General features: G+C 33.8%; 1 protein-coding gene across 8 annotated transcripts in view; it reads right to left on the bottom strand.

Moving 5' to 3' along the window:
- Positions 1-16,984, bottom strand: part of GAS2 (growth arrest specific 2) — a 261,526-nt gene that overhangs the window by 139,341 nt on the left and 105,201 nt on the right. For all 8 annotated transcript variants that reach the window (XR_008669940.2, XR_008669941.2, XM_031016006.3 and 5 more), the window contains exon 5: positions 10,398-10,461. Coding sequence is in view for 6 of the 8 variants with exons in the window: in XM_031016006.3 (XP_030871866.1) it covers positions 10,398-10,461 (64 nt within the window). In the remaining 2 variants the exon portion in view is untranslated. The remainder of the gene's footprint in view (positions 1-10,397; positions 10,462-16,984) is intronic.

The raw sequence follows: 16,984 nt of genomic DNA, 5'->3' as shown, positions 1-16,984 counted from the left end.
ATGTTTTTTTAAATCTACTATTATCTACTTTTTTATCTATTTAAAAAATATACAAAGTAAATAATCTATAGGTAGAGAATATGTTGACAATGTTTTAATACTTCTTATTGAACAGTATATGAAAACATCGTTAGATTTAACCTTAAGTAATTGTCCTATTCTAACTGCTTATTATTTTAACTGATATCATTACACGTATGTTCAGTACATACTCCGAGGGGAAAGCGATTTCCCTATTCTTGATGTTTTGTTTTTGCAGTGGATGCTCAAGTAGTTTTATTCCTGGCTTTTCTGCTTCATTACCCATCCACTACAAGATAAAGGGATTTATAAAATTAGTAAATTTATGAATAAACTGAGCATGCTTTACTTAGTTTACCCTACTTCTGGGGAAGAAGCTGTCCACCGGGAGCCCTCCACATGGACCCCCCACTTTGCTTGTGACTAGATAGTTAGTTGGCCTAATTCTGGAGCTCTGTTAAAGACACCAAGCATGTCTATTGGCTTGGATATTTTTAGCTGTAAAGGTGACATGCAAGTCTTTTATTTTCTATTTTTTTCAGAATTCAAATAGTAAAGAGGGGTGCTATGTGTTAGGAGCCCTTTGAGAGATGGAAAATTTAAACAAAACAGTCTAGTGAGCCCAATTCTACTGAACAATTACTGCTTTTAGAACAGCCTCTAGTTCACAGATTAATGTTTACTTACATAGATATCACTTGCTAAAAGACTGTAGGCACCATTGAACATATTTCTAATCTTTTGTACATAGGTACCAGTTTATGGGACAGGACAATGGTGGAAACTGCTAGACTGCAAATAGTGGTAGAGATCATTGTCTGTCTCATTCCAAGAATCACAAGCATCTCACATAAGATCTTGGCACAGGGCAATTACCTAACAGCTACCATTTGAATGTAAAAAAATTCTCTATTCTCATATAAAAATAAGGTTCTTAATATAAATTCAGTCTTATGGTTTTGAATCCCTAACTGCATATAAGGCTTTAATAAAACATGTTAAGTATTAAATGTACAAAAATGCTTGACCAAAACAAGTTAATCTAGAAGACTTCAACCTTGTCCAAAACCAGAACACATTTTTTTTTAGTTTTCTAGTAATCATTGATTATGCTGAATTCTAGACAGCATCTGGTTACTTTGCTCTTGACAAGTACCAACAATACTCACATTAAGATTTGTTTCTCATTCTTCTCTGAGTTATTTTGAACTAACTGTTCCATTGACCTACTTAATTTTTTTATTTTTTAAACAATTTCAAATTGTATTTTAGATTCAGGGGTACATGTGCAGAATTGTTACATGGGTATATTGCATAATGTTGAGGTTTGGGTTACAAATGATCCCATTACCCAAGTAGTGATCATAGTACCAAATAAGTAGTTTTTGTTTGGCCTTTCCTCCCTCCCTTGCTCTCCACTCTAGAGTTCCCAGTGTCTTTTGTTCCCATCTTTATGTCCATGAGTACCCAGTGTTTAGCTCTCATGTATAAGTGAGAACATGCAGTATTGGGTTTTCTGTTTCTGTGTTAATTTGCTTAAGATAATGGCCTTCAGCTGCCTCTATGGTGCTGCAAATGACATGATTTCATTATTTTCTATGACTGCATAGTATTCTATGTCTTACATTTTCTTTATCCAATCCACCATTGATGGGCAAGTAGATTGATTCCACGTCTTTGCTATTGTGAACAGTGCTGCTATGAACACATGAGTGCATGTGTCTTTTTGGTAGAATGATTTATTTTCCTTTGGGTATATACCTAGTAACGCGATTGATGGGTTGAATAGTGGTTCTCAGCTCTTCAAAAAATCTCCACACTGCTTTCCTCAGTGGCTGAACTAATTCACATTCCCACTAACAGTGTATAAGTCTTCCCTTGTCTCAGCAGCTTCACCAGTAACTGATGGTTTTTTTGTTTGTTTGTTTGTTTGTTTTTGAGACATGATCTTGCTCTGTCATCCAGGCTGATGTGCAATGGTGTGATCATGGCTCACTGCAGCCTTGACCTGGGCTCCAGTGATCCTCCAACCTCAGCCCCCTGAGTAGCTGGGACTACAGGCAGATGCCGCCATGCCTGGCTAAATTTTTTGTGTGTATTTTTTTGTAAAGGTGGAGTTTTTGTAATTTTTTATAGAGGTGGAGCTCGTCTCAAACTGGGGTCCAGTGATCTGTCTGCCTTGGCCTCCCAAAGTGCTGGCATTACAGGTGTCAGCCATTGTGCCTGGCTTCATTTGGTTTTGATTCACATTTCTCTGATGATTAGTGATACTGAGAACATTTTTGTATGTTTTGGGGCCACTTGTATGTTTTTTTAAGTGTCTGTTCATGTCTTTTGCCCAAATTTTAATGATGTTATTTGGTTTTGCTTATTGAATTGTTTAAGTTTCTTATGGATTCTGGGTATTAGACCTTTGTCAGGTGTGTAGTTTGTGAATATTTTCTCCCATTCTGTAGGTTGCTTCTTACTCCATTGAATTTATTTTGTTGTGCAGAAGCTCTTTAGCTTAATTAGGTCCCACTTGTCAATTTTTGTTTTCGTTGCAATTGCTTTTGCAGATTTACTCTAGTATTTAGAAATCCTAGTATTTCCTAGGATTTTTTCTAGAATTCTTATAGTTTGAAGTCTTACATTTAAATCTTTAATGTATCTTGAGCTAATTTTTCTATATAGTGATTGGTATGGATCCAGTTTCATTCTTCTGCTTATGGATACTCATTATCCCAGCACCATTTATTGAATAAGAGAGTCCTTTCTCCATTGCTTATTTTTGGTAATGTTGTCAAAGATCAGATGGCTGTAGGTAGGCAGCTTTGGTTCTGGATTCTATATTCTGTTTCATTGTTCTGTCTGTTTTTGTACCAGTACCATGCTGTCTTGGTTACTGTAGCCTTAGGGTATAGCTTGAAGTCAGGTAATGCGATGTTTCTGGCTTGTTCTTTTTGCTTAGAATTGCTTTTGCTATTTGGGCTTTTTTTTTTTTTTTTTTTTTGGTTCCAAATGAATTTTAGAATACTTTTTTCTACTTCCATAACAAATGACAGCTGCAGTTTGATAGAAATGGTGGAATTTATAGATTGCTTTGGGCAGTATGGCCATTTTAATGATATTGGTTCTTCCATTTGTTTGTGTCATCTATTATTTCTTTCAGCAGTGTTTTGTGGTTCTTCTTGTAGAGATCTTTCACTTCTCTAGTTAGATGTATTCCTAGGTGTTTTATTTTATTTTTTTGTAGGGAGATAATTTGACTTCTTCTTTTCCTATTTGGATGCATTTTATGTCTTTCTTTTGCCTGATTGCTCTGGCTAGAATTTCCAGTACCACGTTGAATAGGAATGAAGAGAATATGTTAATATGTTGAATAGGAGTGAAGAGAGTAGGCATCCTTGTCTCATTCCCCTTCTTAAGGCAAATGCTTCCAGTTTTTGCCCAGCTTTTGCTTCAATATGATGTTGGCTGTGGTTTTGTTGTAGATGGTTCTTGTTCTTTTCAGGCAGGTTCCTTTAATGTCTAGTTAGTTGAGGGTTTTTTTTTTATCATGAAGGGATGTTGCATTTTATCAAAAGTTTTTTCCATATCTATCAGATGATCATATGGCTTTTGTTTTTAATTCTGTTTATGTGGTAAATTACATTTATTGATTTGCATATGTTGAACCAATCTTGTATTCTAGGAATAAAACCTACTGGATCATGGGGAATTAACTTTTCGATGTACTGTTAAATTCAGTTTGCTAGTATTTTGTTAAGAATTTTTGCACCTATGTTCAACAGAAATATTGGCCTGTAGTTTTCTTTTTTCATTGTGTCTTTGCCAGATTTTGGAATCAGGGTGATGCTGGTTTTACAGAATGAACTTGGGAGGTGTCCCTATTCCTTAAATTTTGGAATAGTTTCAGTAGAATAGGTACCAGCTCTTCTTTGTATGTCTGGTAGAATTTAGCTGTGAACTCATCTGGCCCAGGGCTTTGTTGTTGTTGTTGTTGTTGGTAGGCTTTTTATTACTGATTCAATTTCAGAATTCAATATTGGTCTGTTCAGGGTTTCAACTTTTTCCTGATCCAATCTTTTGAGGTTGTATGTTTCCAGGATTTTATCCACTCCTCTAGAGTTTCTAGTTTGTGTACATAGGGTGTTCATAATAGTCTCTGAGGATCTTTTGTATTTCTTTGGGATCAATCACAGTGTCATCCTTGTCATTCCTGACTGAGCTTCTTTGGATCTTCTCTTTTTCTTTGTTAGTCTAACTAGTGGTGCATCAATCTTAGTATCCTTTCAAAGAACCAACTTTGGGTTTCATTGATTCCTTGTATGGATTTTGGGGTCTCAATTTTCTTCAGTTATGCTCTGATTTTAGTTATTTCTTTTCTTCTGCTAGCTTTGGGTTAGTTTGTTCTTATTCTTCTATTTCCTTTATAACCTACTTCTAAAATTTCACAAATCACTTAACCTCGATGAGTCTATTTTCTATCAGAAAAGTAGAAATGAAAATGGCCTGTTCTCAAGGTCTGTTGTAGCAGTGGATGGAGGGAGGCAAGAGGAAGAATCTTAGAAAAGCAACTGCTACTGAGCATCTTCAATGCATCTGACATTGTTGGATATCTTGACATATATTATTTCTGAATCTCAGTTTTATTTAAATATAAAATGGAAATTCTAATTTCTATGTTTTAATATTATTAGAAGGAATTAAATAGTGTACTTCATGTGCCCAGTATAGTCTCTGACACATGGCACAACATCTGAGATTGTTGATAAGTTAATTGACAAATTAAGTGTTGTACAATCTGGAAACTGCAGCACTAAGGTTCTGTTGCTAAAATTCTTGGTTTTTAGAATATATTATACCACTGAATGACATCACGTTAACTTCAAAATTAAGGTGTTAAAATACAAAGTAATATTATTATATTCTTTACCAAAAAAATTACCGTAGTCATTCTTTAAATAAATTTCCCTAGAATAGTGAAATGTCAGAACTATCTCTGTACTGGAGTTTAGCAGATCAAGTTATAAATTCAGCTTTGCTACTAACTCACTGGGTAAAATTCATCAAGCAATCCCTTTTAAACTCTGTAAACTTTTCTGCCATCTTAGTTCCAGGAAGCTATAAAATTTGGTTATGTTTAATGTTCTTAAAAGAATAGCATAAACTTGGTAGTGAGGCTAGAGTAACTTAAGATGTGAGAAGTCACAGCCAATTAAAAGTCATCCATAAGTGAAAAATATCATATTTGAAACTTAAATTAGGTGAATTGGAAAATATGATTTCATTTGCAATTGTAGGTGGATTCATGCCACCTTTCAGGAATAGATTGCATAATTTTTAAATTTTTTTACAAAGTGAAATAATAATACATATGTTCGAGTAACAACAGACTTGGCTCTATGTCCAATATAAACAAAGTAGACTAGGTTTGAATAAAATTGGTAACAGTCACACATGGAAAACCTTTCTCTGGAGATTTTTCTTTATCTGGGAATGCTGAAAATTAGTTATGCCACTGAACATAAAAAATCAACACTAAGTCCCAAATCTCTGCTTATATTGGCTTTTGAATACTTCAAACTGCCTAAGGTACAGTCAGCCAGTCCTGAAATGCATACTTAAATACGATTCACTGGCTTCCTGTCTGTCTGGAGATGTCAACAGATTGTAAATCACAAAATTCCCTTTGGGTTGGGGGCTTGCACCTGCAAGCCAACTTAGTCATCAAATAGATCTTTTTTCTGTTCTCCAAAAGGCTGCTTCATTCTGGTTTCCATGAACTCTATACCACTCCACATTTTTATTTTGTCAATGAGGTTTTCACACATTTATAGTATTTTCCACTCCCTTCCAACTACAAGATTTCAGAGTTTTAGAATGGGGTAGCTGTTGTTCTCAAACTAATTAAGGGTCACACTAAAGAGACCAAGAAGGTAGAATCCACTAAAATCATATCCTCATACCTTTATACCCCAGTGATAATGAAAGTAGGGTGAATACTCAAAGGGCAACATATTTTTGTTTCATTTTTTTTAAAGTGATAGGGAACAGGTCTTATGGTTAATGACTTTATGATGAGGTTTTAGGAATGGATTTCTCATTTTTCTGGCACTTGACACAGTTTTTGAGCTCTAGGTAAAATAACTAAGACCCCAAACTGAGGCCTGAACTAGAAAATTTACTCAAAGTATTTAGTAGCCTAGAGTTTTCAAACAAAAGACATCTGGATCCTATTTTACTAGGGTTAGAGGGACAAATTTTACAGCCTAGTGTGAGAAACTGTCCTTTTTAAGGCATATAACACACAGTTTATAGATTCCTGCAAGATAATTTTTTCCTCATTTATCTTCTGTTTTAAAGCAATTTAAAGATTGATTTAGATTTGGAAGGAAATTTCAACCATGTGAAAGTATATGATGTTCTCAGCAGTTAGTTCAAGTGCTTTAAATAGGATGGGTCAGTTAATCATCTTTGTATAAGAATATTTTTTTCTTTTAAGTAACATTTCCTTTTAAAAGGTAATGAATTAAAATCACAGATTAAAGATAATGTTCTGAAAGTATATTTCTTTTAAATGATCATAAATTTTGCTCCAAATCAAGGAAATACTAAAAAATAAAATTCATAAAAAACTCCGCTATACCGATTATTGATTATGACCCTAAACGAAAATATCAAAAGTTTTTTTTTTACTTCTATTATAAGGATCATCTTAATTCTACAGTCAAAAAATGCTGAATTTATACTAACTTTGTTTTCAGCAATGAATATCAAAACACTGTCAGTAAAAATATCTTTGAGGTTTTATTAACTTGCTTTTACACAGAGTTTTACTTTTCACAAGTCAAACACATATTTTATATTCAGAAACTGATATTTTTCTGAAATATTAGCAGAGGGATTTCACTCTTCAGTGATGATAGCTCTATTTAGTTGAAAATAAAAGGAAGTTTTACCCATGAGAACAAAAATAAGTGGTCTCATTCAGCCATCTCAGAACTCAGAGAGGCCCACAGATCGCAAAGGAGCTTCCTAAGTGTCCCGAGAGGAAAACATGGCAGAGAATCAGAAACTCTCTGGGAATCACTTCCAAAGTGATGCTTATGGTTTTAAAATTATGTTTATGTAATCTGGAAAAGTGTTTAGAATCAAATATAAGAATACATCATCTATCAATGATGAAAAACACAAAACTCACAAGATTGTACTGGAGACTTCATTAAGGTCTAAACTCATCTGCTCTGTGTGCAAATTACTGTTGTGATTATTGAGAGCTCTCCCAAAACCACTTCTACTTCTGCTTAAAACTGTTTTAAGTCATTAATTTGTATAATCCTCTATGGGTCTGTGAGAAGCACAAATTTAAGCAGTTAGATATATGTTTAATGTATGTAAGGCAAAATTTAGGAGTAAAATTAGATTAAGAGAAATTTCCCTTTTTTCTTTCAACTAATTATGCTTCAACACAGGGGTAAAAGAGTAAGATCTGAGTTTATTGGGTTGCCGTTTGTAAAACACGTTTGAATTTGCAACAAAATCAAAAAAACTTTAAATGTATCCAGAGAGAAACTTAGACATTCTTACTTAAATATTCAATCTATCCTACTGGTATTCAACTATTTACCATCATGTCACACACTAGAATAATAGTAGCACCATGAATAATTTATTAGGATTTTTTTTTTATTGCTGAAGGTACACCATAGTTCACACCATCCAAGTTGAGTAAAGAAGATAAAAGGCCAAATTTACAAATTAAATATTTTAATGTAAGGGTTATCTTAATCCTTATGGAACTTCTTTTGTAAAATCCATAATTTATTTTTTGGTAATGTGAATAATCACTGCTTTTATCAGGTTGCGTGGAAATGAAGCATGGTCAGAAATGGAACAAACCCAAATCACAATTTTAAAATATTTGGGTGGGAAGAACTCTTCACATAATGTATTACCTTGAAAATGACAAGGCCATTATAATTCACTTTCATTAACCAAGATTTTAATTTGTTTTACATCCTGTAACAAGGGGCAATTTATGCCAGACTCGGAGCTGGAGGAAAGGTGATTCTTAAAGGCATTTTATAATTGGGCAGCTTGTCTTCTTTGATGACTTGGCTATAATTAAAATGTTTATTCAGCGGGCTCCCTAATCACCGTGCTCATTTAATATATAATAGCAATACATAAAATAAAATCCAGAAATAAGGCAAATGCTATAAACTTAAATGGGAGGAAAATTTATAAATCCCACCTAATTCTAGAGATAGTATAATCCCGTCTGTTTACTTCTGTATCACAACTTTCAGAAGCAAGAGGCTTATCTGATGAAATATTTAGAATATTTAAGTAACAAAATTATATCTGGCATTTTACAGTATTCTAATGTGATAGTCAACTAAAAAAAGTTTTTTGTCTATTCTCTCTTTAAGTAGGAACTCTAGACAATCCATATTTCTTTTACTTGAACATTTCCTTGGCAGCAGTTCATTTATTGAAATTTCATTTAGTTTGATTTCCTACTCCTTGTATTTTTAACTTCCCCTTTCTTTTTTTCTTTTTTCTTTTCTTCTTTTTTTTTTTTTTTGAGAGCGAATCTTGCTCTGTCGCCCAGGCTGGGGTGCAGTGGTGCAATCTAGGCTCACTGTGAGCTCCGCCTCCCAGGTTCACGCCATTTTCCTGCCTCAGCCTCCCGAATAGCTGGGACAACAGGCGCCCACCACCACACCCGGCTAATTTTTTGTATTTTTAGTATAGACAGGGTTTCATTCTGTTAGTCAGGATGGTCTCGATCTCCTGACCTCGTGATCCACCCGCCTCGGTCTCCCAAAGTGCTGGGATTAGTCATGAGCCACAGTGCCCGGCCAACTTCCGCTTTCTTAAGCAATAGATGCTGAGTCCTTGGTTTTCACTTGACTTAAGGCCATTTGTCTTCCAGGCCAGAAGCCCCAAGGTTGGTGGGGGAGTAGGTGTGGCCGGGTGCTAGAAGCAAGAGGTATATCTTTATCCTGCTCCTTCACAGAACCCAAGTATGTGGCACCAATGATAGAGAACGAAGTCCTAAGAAACAGCCAGATGCCACAAGTTTGAACTATGCCTGAGCAGTAGACATCTGAAAGGACCAAGACTAGAGAGTTCTCCCCCAGAGGCCTTCCCACAATTAACTGGGAAGAGTGTGGGGTAAATACAAAAATCTTCACATGTCTCAAATTGTTTTTTTACTCCATGTTGAGGTAAGGCTCAAAAATATTTAATTTGAATTGAAAAACATTAAAGCAATCTTTTGCACACCCACTTATTGTGGAAAAATGAAATTTATACCCAATGCACAATTCATGAAGATTATATTGATATGATGATTTAAAGAACTTGAGGTTACATATTCTGATTACAGGTTAATTTTCTATTGGATCAAAGAAAGGTCTATTAATTGGCAGCAAGTTTTCTAGCCATGTTGTAAATTGCTGGTGTGTTCACCTATTTTTTTTTCTTGATTTTATTAATAAATTCTTTGAGAATGTTCATTCAGTGTTAGTTCTCACTTTATCTTACTTATTCATCTGATCTCAACCCTAAAAGTATACCCAGATGTGGATAAGAAACCATTTTCTAATTAATCTTGAATTTTTAATTTGCATCAAGACTTCTTCAAACATTTGTATCTTCATTTCTTGTTCTTTGGGCTTCATGGGCTGGCCAGAAGCCCTGTCTGATGGTATGCAAGATAATAAATGGGAAAACAGGTAACCAAAGCAAGTTGCTTTAGCTAACAGAGTTCCTTCCTCTGCTTATTTAGCTATGATTTCTGAAATTAATTCTTGTTTTTCCTTCCTACAGAAAAAAAACAGGTTTCAAAGATGCTTCTACATAAGGATAACATTCTATGTCTTTTCCTAATAAAAATGTAGATAATTTTAAAACTATCATCCCAGTCAGAAGTGGAAACTAAAAGAGCAAAGTGTTGAATGAGGGAAATGAAGAAAAGGAATAAAAAGGGAGGCTGAAAATTATTAAAAAGTAAAAAGGAAGCAAGGAGGTGAAGGAGGAGGAAGATAGAATATGGGAATAGACTTTCCACTAAGGAGAACTGTCATATAAAACTGCATGTACAATGTCCTCCCCTCCCCAGGAAAGTTTTGGAGGGAAAATGTATTTTATTAGCAAATGCTTAGACATAGTGGCTTTGACAACAAGATCTTGAGGTTAGGAATATTGGTGGCACACTTTTAATTTGGTCAACTGCTGCCCTCAAGAAGTTCATATTATCATCGTGAATGAGTAGCTTCTCAACATCCAGGTTAAACATTAGCAATGAAAAGCCAGCAAGCTTCTGTGTTGCTTGGATGCTGAAATCGTCTATGTCTTGACATAGTTGCAGTGGTTTGACCTACCTGGCTGCAATCCGGCCAAGCTCTAGCAGACAGAGACACACTTCTCTGGGTTGCTTGTGGAGGACTGAAAGACAAGACAGAGGTGAACACCTTTACAATAGAAGGAATAAGCAGCTCAACAGCACAGGCTTGCCAATGACCCTCATCCCTCGTGCTCCCAGGAAAGGATCTAGTCTTCATTCTGACAGTCATAGAACCCTCCCATACCTCAATACATCTAGCTCTACTAAAGGCTTAAATTAGTTCTCAAAACTCTGCCCATGCTTCCTCTTGAAAGCTATTCGTCTCAGGAACTCTCACCCTGGAAATCTCAGGAAACCCTCAGGAAATCTCACCCTAAAAATGTTTTATTCAATTAATTAATACTGGTACACCAATATTGGATGCCTATGTAGCTGTAATTATGATACCTGTCAATAATTGATATTTAAAAACACAAATCACAACTATGGAGCAAGGGCTAGCCATTTTAATATCATGGGCCTACCTCCAACAGTGATTTTAGCAGGAAAAAAAATGAAATCAGGATAAACATTTTATACTACATTCCTTTGTTATCCTCCAAAGATGAATGTCAAAGTGAGACCCTGTCACTTCATGTGCCCTTCTAATCAAATCTGATTAAATAATATTTTAGAAAGAAACAATTTCAACTGACTGAATTTTGGAAATATGTACCAATGCACCATTAGCCAGTTTTGCCCATCACAGAAGCAAATTAGAAGGCTATACTTTGAATTGATATTTCTATTATAATATAATGTGATTAATTAGTGCATTTGCTTTACTGATAGACATTCAGTAATGTGACAAATCATACTTGCTTTTGTCAAGCCTACAAGAAGAGCATGTAAAAGAGCATACTATTCTCTTTTTTAAGCAAAATGTGGGGATTTTTACAATGTTCTTTTATTCAGCACTGAATAAAGATAAGAGAGATTGGAAAAAATTTGCACTGAGAACAGTCTTACACTGACACATAGTATTCTAAAAAAGGAAAATATTAGCTTATTGATTGTTTATTGATAGACTTTAAGAAGAAGAGCAATATTGCTTTTATTCTTAAACACAGAATTCCATAATAATTTAACTTTCCAGTATTATTCTATTCACTTAAATATTCTAGTTTCTTCTTTCTACAGATTATGATAGTGGCAATATTTGATCCACTGACAGCACAGTGGAATTTGCTGGGTGTGTGTAGTAAATAGAATAAACACTTTTACCTGATTGTAAAAGTGTGTGATTTCATTTGGTTTTAAGGAGACATCCAAATGTATTATTATTTGGTTATAAAATGGCATTTTAAAGCTTTTAAAATAAATTTGAATCCTACCAGAATTCTAATCCCACCATTAAATTTTAAATCCCATAGCCAACTATAGAAAATCTGAATTGCAGGATATTTCTATTACTGATAACACAAATTTTAGATTCAGATGACCATCAGTAAATTGTCACAAAGTCCTAGTTAGGGAATTTTTAATTGCTTTTAATTAAAAGGGCTTAAAATGAAGATATTTACTACCTCCAGTTTCAAATGTACTACAAGTTGACTGTGGCTAGAATGATATCAACTTCATAAGGTTTAGTATATTAAATAAATTCCAGCACAAAGTAACATAAGGGCTGTAATACCACACAGGCATCAATTTCATAGAGAACAATAACACATATTACGAAACAGAAATAAACAAGTGAAAATGGATCTTCCTGTATAGATCATCAATTTTTTTCTGATTCAGACTTTTTAACATACCCATGGTACAAAATAACAAAAAGGAGTTTTGAGTGGGAGAAAGAAGTATGTAAAAACTGAGGAGAGGAGGACTTTTAAAGCTAATGCCCTCATCCTAAGCAAAAGCTGTGTGAAGCAGTGGCTATAGCATCAAGAGCTTTGGATACAATGTCATGCATTTCTTGATGACAAGAGTGTCAAAATATAAAAGCTATTAGTTAACTGACTAAATTGTGTCAATGTGCAGCTAATAACCAACTATAAAAGATAATACCTGATAATAATGGTTCTTTAACCAACTTACTGTACATATTCTGAGTACTAATTTGGAAAATGAAATTCATTCTGAAGAAAAATAATAATGTGAGTGCTATAAGAAAGACAATTTCACATGTAGGATGCATCAATATTATGTATTTCTTTGCTTCTTCATTTGCCAATTTAAAACAGCTTTTGCATGCCAAAACTCAATATCAACTCTATCATAGACTCATTAGAAAAGCAATTTGGCAAACTGAGAAGAAACTGCATGATTCTCCATTTTATTTCATTAACAGAATCAGCCCGTTAAAATTTAAGACCGATAAACCTCTTCCCCAGCATCATTTCTTAGGAAAATGCTAACAGAAAAATGGCGTTTTACTTTCACTGCTTTGTGTAAATATTGCCTTTTTATAAAGCAATAAAATTGCTTTAAAGCACATCTGTAATATTACCTCATATGTTAATAGTTTTTCAAATAACGAATATACCAAGCCTGGCCACTAATGGACCAAAAAAAAAAAAAAAGAATGATTGGTGACCAGTAAGCAATGACTAAGATAAATCTGTAGAGTTGCATAACTTAATGCAATACTTAGAACAGAGAAAGGCCTTAGTGACTACTATGCCTTATAAGACAAGGAAAATGATGGTTATGTGGTTATGTGGTGGTGGTGATAGGGGTTGTGATGATGAGCAAACTGAATGAAGGCTAAAGTTTTACCTAGCATCTTTAGAAAAGGCAAGAATTTAAATCATGCAAATGTTTAATTGCAAAAGCAAGCACTCTTACCTTATTGCTATAAAATGTAAATTCAAATGTCTGTATGTAGTATCTATATTATACTAAAAAGGTGACTTTGGTAGTGGCACTAGAGCAAGTTCTAAACTAAAGTTAATAGATGAAAAGAATATAATGGTTGCGTAATTCAAGCCACAAAGATCTGGGTGTGAGTATGAGCACTAATACTTGCTGGTCATATTATTTTGGGAGGTTATTCTACAAAATCACATTTTTCTGCAGGAAAACAATAGTGCCCACCTGATAATATTTTTGTGATGATTCAACAAAATAATATTTACTGTTATGCTTAGCACAGTACTTGGTACATAGAAAATAACAACTCAATGTTAGTTTTATATTTTTTTCTTTTCATTATAATTTTATTTGGTTTAGTCGATTAATATTAATTCACTTTTTTCCCTGTAAGCACTTTTTGTGCATCATAATGTGTCAGTTACTAGACAGTGAGAGAAACTCTGGAATGAAGAGAAGATTACTGTTAGGAGATATAATTTAGATTGGTTCTATTATAATGAGTATATTTTAAATGTTTATCTTTTATATTATATCAGATATAGTTAATTCTAAATTTAATCAAACTTCAGGTTAAATGAGTCAATTTGGCCAACATGTAAAGATATAAAGCAGACATCCTTCAGCAATTACAAGTTGATGCTAAGTACAAAGTTCAAGTAACAATTGCATTAGGACATATGTCAGTTTTTGAAACACCAAATACCTTGCCTTTAATTTTCTTTTATGATTAAAATAATTTAGTAGAGTTCACTCTTAATAATTATTTATGTAATCATGTATCATCTATTTTAGAAGATAAAATAACTGAATGTATACCTTTGTCAAGATAATTAGACAGGCAACTTTCATTGTACTGTGTTTGTACTAAAGCCCTTGCATGCAGTCATATGTACTACTCATTTTAAGCACATGTCATCATTTATCTTTTTCAAAAGAACATCTAGTTACATTAAAATTTATAGTAGGAGACATTTTCCCCACTTGATCATTGTAACATTAACAAGGTCTTTTGCTTTGAGTTGGGGTAGAAGAGAGGATTGCTGTAGCTTTCTTCTGAACAAATTCTCTTCAAAACAAATAAAGAGCTCTCTAGTCAATGGTGATTATTACACAAATGGTTTTATCATTGGCGGCTTCTTTTTAAATAATCAAAACCATTTCAAGAAAAGCATAATGTAAAACACCTCTGGGAAAAGTAACACAGATTTCCATTCAAAAATATGTGGCAAGAGACTCAATCTCATAACCTAGATTCTATTAAAAAAAATCTCATGGGCATCAAATGTCAAATGGAATGCTGTTAACTCCAGGAATAGAAAATGAGGCCTTCCACTAAAGCAAGAGGGTAGAATTTCAATGTCACAGAATCTGCAAGGATAAAATGCATTAGACCATGAATGTATAGTTTAGTTAAATATATTAAGTTTTAACAGATGGGCAAAGAAATGAAAGCATGAAAAATTATGTTGTCCATTTGGTTTCTATATAACTAGAGGTTACAACATTAATGGTAATGTCGAAGAAAATCGCTTTTTAGCCTTTTATTTAGTAAGGAAACTTGAAAAAATATACTTTAGGATAAATGTTGTTCACTTATAAAAATATTATAAATTAATGGCTGCCTACTTTCCCAGAGTAGAGAATCGGTTCTAATATGCCAAGGAGAGTGGTATAGTAGAAGAAATAGTAAACTAGAAGTCAGAAGAATTGGGTTCTACTTAAGGCTAATTTCTTCAACTCTAAAACAAGTGCCATGTCTTCTACTTGCTCTTCTTTATAAGGTAACCATATGGTTAAGAACACATGGTACCTGGTAAACAATAAATGTTACTCTCTTGCACTAAAATGTGACCCACAGACCAGCAGTATTGGCATGGCATGGGAGCTTATTAAAAATGCAAATTTGGGGACCTATCCAGCTCTAATAATCAGAAACTACATTTAAACAAATTTTCCAGGTGATGTGTATATACACTAAAGTTTGATAAGTACTGTATTAATCAATGTTATAATAATAAATAGTAGTTATAATTCCTACATATGTTTTGCTGAAAATATTTAAGTGTGCTTTGATATATGTAACATGCTCTACAAATGTAAAGGATAGCAATGGTGGTGGTGATGATGATGATGATGATGATGATGATGATGATAAATGGAGGGGAAATAACGAGAATGTTGGATTAGCCCTTAATAAATATTATAGGCATTTGTCTCCTGCCGGAATCTATAAGATACATAAAAACTTTCATGCTTCCCAAGAAAGTGAAGACAGTCACAAACTACTCTCTGTGTCATGTCACTCTGAGTAAGACCCACACAAAAATCTGTGAGGTTAAATGTAGGTGATAAATAGGGATAGCAATTTAGGGGCTATAAAACTGATCTGAGGCTGCTGAGAAGAAGGAAAAAGCAAACAAAGAAGAATCTCACAAGCTCAATAATGATGTGTGTGAGTATCCACATTTCTCAGAATCACCAGTAAGAATGATTTAAAATAGAATATGGCATCCATATAAATCATTTGAACAAGGAGTGTCCATTCATAATCTCATCAGTAATGGAAGCCCTACAGAATAGAATGAATTTCATTGCCTTTGCCCCAGAGTTGAGAAAAAAGAGCGCTCTTTTTTCCTCTAGCACCCAGCACCCAGGTTAAAATAATGGATTAAGCCACTATCACTCAGAATAGCAATCAGAGGTGAGTCTTTTCTAAGTTGGTATATATTTTTTCCTTTTGCTTGAAATAATTCTAATAACATCTAAAATGAATGCAGACAAAGTATATGTTTCTATAACAGATGGGGCATGATTTTTGAAGGTGAATGGAGCTGAATTCAAACTGTAGCTGGGCCATTTAAAAGTTGTGTAACATTGCGTAAGGGATTTAATTGCTCCCTCCTGCATCTTCCCTGACATAGGGGAGAGGGCCAGATTTGAAAAGGGTTTTCTGAGTTCCAGAGTAAAAGTGAATTGAAATGCTAATGAAGTATGTACTTCATAAAACAAAAATGTGTTAAAAAACAAAAAGTCTAAAAGAAAATGATCCTGGGAAAGAAATTAATATAAATAATCCAGGGCTGAATGAGTATCCTGAAATTATTATCATAAATTAATACTCATAAAAGTAATATAGCTTTTTTCCCACAAAAATACTCTTATAGTCTTCAATATAGACAAAAACAAGAATAAGGAATGATTTATCAAACACTTAAAGGCAGGCATAGATTCTTTTTCTGATGCAACACGTGACTTTAAGAAATGAAATGGAAAATGCTAATATTTAAAAATCCACACACAAACCTTTTTACTTCAGGTAGACAATGTTTGCCCCTGAAGCAAAATGCTCACCAATGTTCAACAAAACAAAAAAAAAATTTGTAGAATTCCTCATCAGGATGATGCATCAAAAGAAGACAGTACCACACAGCAAACACAAACACAGAAAATAAATTTTTTTAAAAGTTATACTCAAACAAATCACACACATTTGCATGCTACACCGCAGATAGCAAACCCTTTTCTTGTTGAGTAGATTCTTTCTCAGAGAAATAGATGAAGCATAGTCACTGGCCTCCAAATCCTATAATTATCCAATAACATAATGATATTGACACAATTATAGCAAGCAAAAAAAGTGTGTATTTTTAAAATACTTCCCCGTCCCTTTTTTCGCCATCTCCCAGCTTACCAGAATGTGTATAAATAAAACAAAATAAACAAATTTCTAGGAAAAAAAGTTAACTTGACAATTTATAAATTGATAGG

The sequence above is a fragment of the Gorilla gorilla genome, chromosome 9, assembly GCF_029281585.2.
Source record: "Gorilla gorilla gorilla isolate KB3781 chromosome 9, NHGRI_mGorGor1-v2.1_pri, whole genome shotgun sequence".
NCBI lineage: Eukaryota > Metazoa > Chordata > Mammalia > Primates > Hominidae > Gorilla > Gorilla gorilla.
This window is presented reverse-complemented; position numbering and strand designations above follow the sequence as displayed.